This window comes from Harpegnathos saltator, unplaced genomic scaffold (assembly GCF_003227715.2).
Source record: "Harpegnathos saltator strain DR-91 unplaced genomic scaffold, Hsal_v8.6 scaffold27, whole genome shotgun sequence".
NCBI classification, from domain to species: domain Eukaryota; kingdom Metazoa; phylum Arthropoda; class Insecta; order Hymenoptera; family Formicidae; genus Harpegnathos; species Harpegnathos saltator.
In genome coordinates this window covers 373,947-376,430 of record NW_020230061.1, presented here as the reverse complement: position 1 = coordinate 376,430, position 2,484 = coordinate 373,947, and the positions used below count along the sequence as shown (strand labels likewise).

The 2,484-nt window shown below is 42.3% G+C and overlaps 1 protein-coding gene across 1 annotated transcript; it reads left to right on the top strand.

Annotated features, from left to right (window-relative positions):
• The first annotated feature begins 301 nt into the window (after positions 1–301).
• LOC112588683 (uncharacterized protein F54H12.2-like) lies at positions 302–1,507 on the top strand. The gene has a single exon (XM_025299357.1). It carries the CDS (start codon positions 302–304, stop codon positions 1,505–1,507), a length of 1,206 nt encoding a protein of 401 aa, XP_025155142.1.
• Positions 1,508–2,484: the final 977 nt, after the last annotated feature.

The following is a 2,484-nucleotide window of genomic DNA, read 5'->3' as shown; positions in this document are numbered from 1 at the left end:
ATATAAAACGTCTGCGAACATCAGAAAAGCACAGTTTCCTTTCGTCACGCTAAGCGGATACAGCAACAAATCATCTGCACCCAAACGTCTAGTCAACGCTTCTAAATCAAGTAAGAGGAAAGTAACTCGAAGAAACGTACAGGGGAAAAAACGATACAAGAAGCTACCGAAGAAGCCGGCTAAGAAGCGTTCAGTGAAGAAAAGCGAGAGAGGCCTTGCTAAACGTCGGGGAGTTATCAAGAAGCGTACCGTGTCAGATATTTTTTCCTAAACAACAACAACAAACGCCTGCTTTCGAAGTATGTCCTTTCTTCATACGCATTCCTGTGAATGTTTAAAGAGTGAACTCGATCTCTTCACTCTACCTCCTACACAAACCAGTATTGAGAGCTCGCAATGGATTCACTACAAACCCGTGTCTTCTCTCACGGACGACGCGTCCATCGAATTCGTCGTACCAGGGCATGGAGAAGAATACATAGATCTTGCTCACACCATGCTGTCACTACGCATACGTGTAGAAACGGAAACTGTAGCAGGAGCCACCGCCGCAAAAGTAGGTCCTGTAAACCATATACTGCATTCGATGTTCAATCAAATCGACGTATATTTCAACCAAAAACTCGTGTCATCTCCAAACAACGCTTACGCTTACCGCGCCTACATAGAGGCGTTATTAAATTATGCTTCACCAGTAAAAACCTTCCACCTGGCTTCGCGCCTGTGGTACAACGATACGGCGGGGAACATGGACGTTCTACCTGGACCGACACCCTGCAATCACGGACTCGACAAGCGAGTCGCTTTTGTACAAGGAGAGCGAACGCTAGATCTCGTAGGCCATCTTCACTGCGACGTCTTCAATCAAGATAAATTTTTGATCAATGGTGTCGAAGTACGCATGCGACTTGTTCGTTCAAAAGATTCCCTCTGTCTTTTGGAGGGAAATACTATGTCGCGAATACGCATTTTAGATGCTACACTATTCATTAGAAGAGCTAGAATAAATCCAGACATATTACTCGCCCATACGAAAATGTTGACCAGGACTACTGCTAAATACCCGCTCACGAGAGTCGAAGTTAAATCATTCACGATTCATAGTGGCGTCGTAGGAGAAACACTGGACAACGTCATTCTTGGGCAAATACCGAAGCGTATAATTGTCGGTTTTGTGGATAACAAAGCATTTAACGGTGCCCGACATTTAAATCCGTTCAATTTCCAGCATTATGGAATAAATTTCTTTTCGCTGTGTGTCGATGGAACTCAAATCCCTAGCAGGCCGTTACAGCCAAAATTCTCTGGTAACGAGATGCTCTACGCCGAGGCGTATCACACCCTTTTCTCGGGAACGGATATTCACTTTTTGAACGAAACTAATTCTATATCCAGAGAAGATTATCTTGCTGGTTATACTCTTTTCGCCTTCGATCTCATTCATGATCTATCGGCTAATTGCGCTGCTCAATGGAACCTTATGAAACATGGTAGTTTGCGAATGTAAGTACGCTTCGAAAAAGCTCTCACAACAACGATCAACTGCTTAGTTTATGCTGAATTTGAAAGCGTGCTGGAAATAGATTCTTCTCGTCAAGTCATTGTAGATTATAGCGGTTAAAATGAGTCCCCACTTTTCTTTTCGACGTCATTCCCCTTCCAATGTAAAGATTTTCAATATCATAACCCTCCTGAGTAAAAGTTTTGAGAAAAGAGCTCAGTCGATTTCGAGACGTGAAAAGTATAGTTTCGGGAAAGCAAAATTGAGTATACAGAGGGAACATGGATGTCATTATCGAAGTACAATGTTTCCGCAATAGCAACGATGTCTACATGCTCAAGGAGGTGGCTATTGTCGGTATTAATGAATCATTCGTTGGTCATTGGATCTTAGCTCCAGAGTATTAATTTGTGGAATTGAATGAAAAGTCAAGACGTATAAATAACTGGCTTTCACAGAATTATCATGGTATCGAGTGGTACGATGGAGAGAGTAATCCGAAATATTTTTATCTGCGCTTGCGTGAAATTACGAGACATATTCGTGACTTCATGACAAAGGGCAGGGAAAAAGCGAGCTACTTGCAAAATTTGTTAGCCCGAAATGTGTATAATCTGGAGAATATCTCGCCATGTCCAGTGATCTTTCATCCAACGAACGTGTAGAAGCTTGCTCATTCCACGCATTTAGAAAACACAGTCGTTATCATTGTGCATTACGCAACGCATACAAATTGAAACACTGATACATCGAACAAAGCCAAATCAACATCAAGAAACGTGACAGCATCTATGTAGCTCAGTGCTTGCCCTCCAAAATTGGCGAAGAAGAGAGTGAAAATAGCTATTCCTACAAATCGGGGGGTGAAGAGTCATCATCTGAAGAAGAGGAAAACGGAACAAATACCGGGTTGGAACATTCAGTCGAACCATCGAGAACTATAACAATCACGTTACCAGAGGTAAAACGAAATTATATAAAAT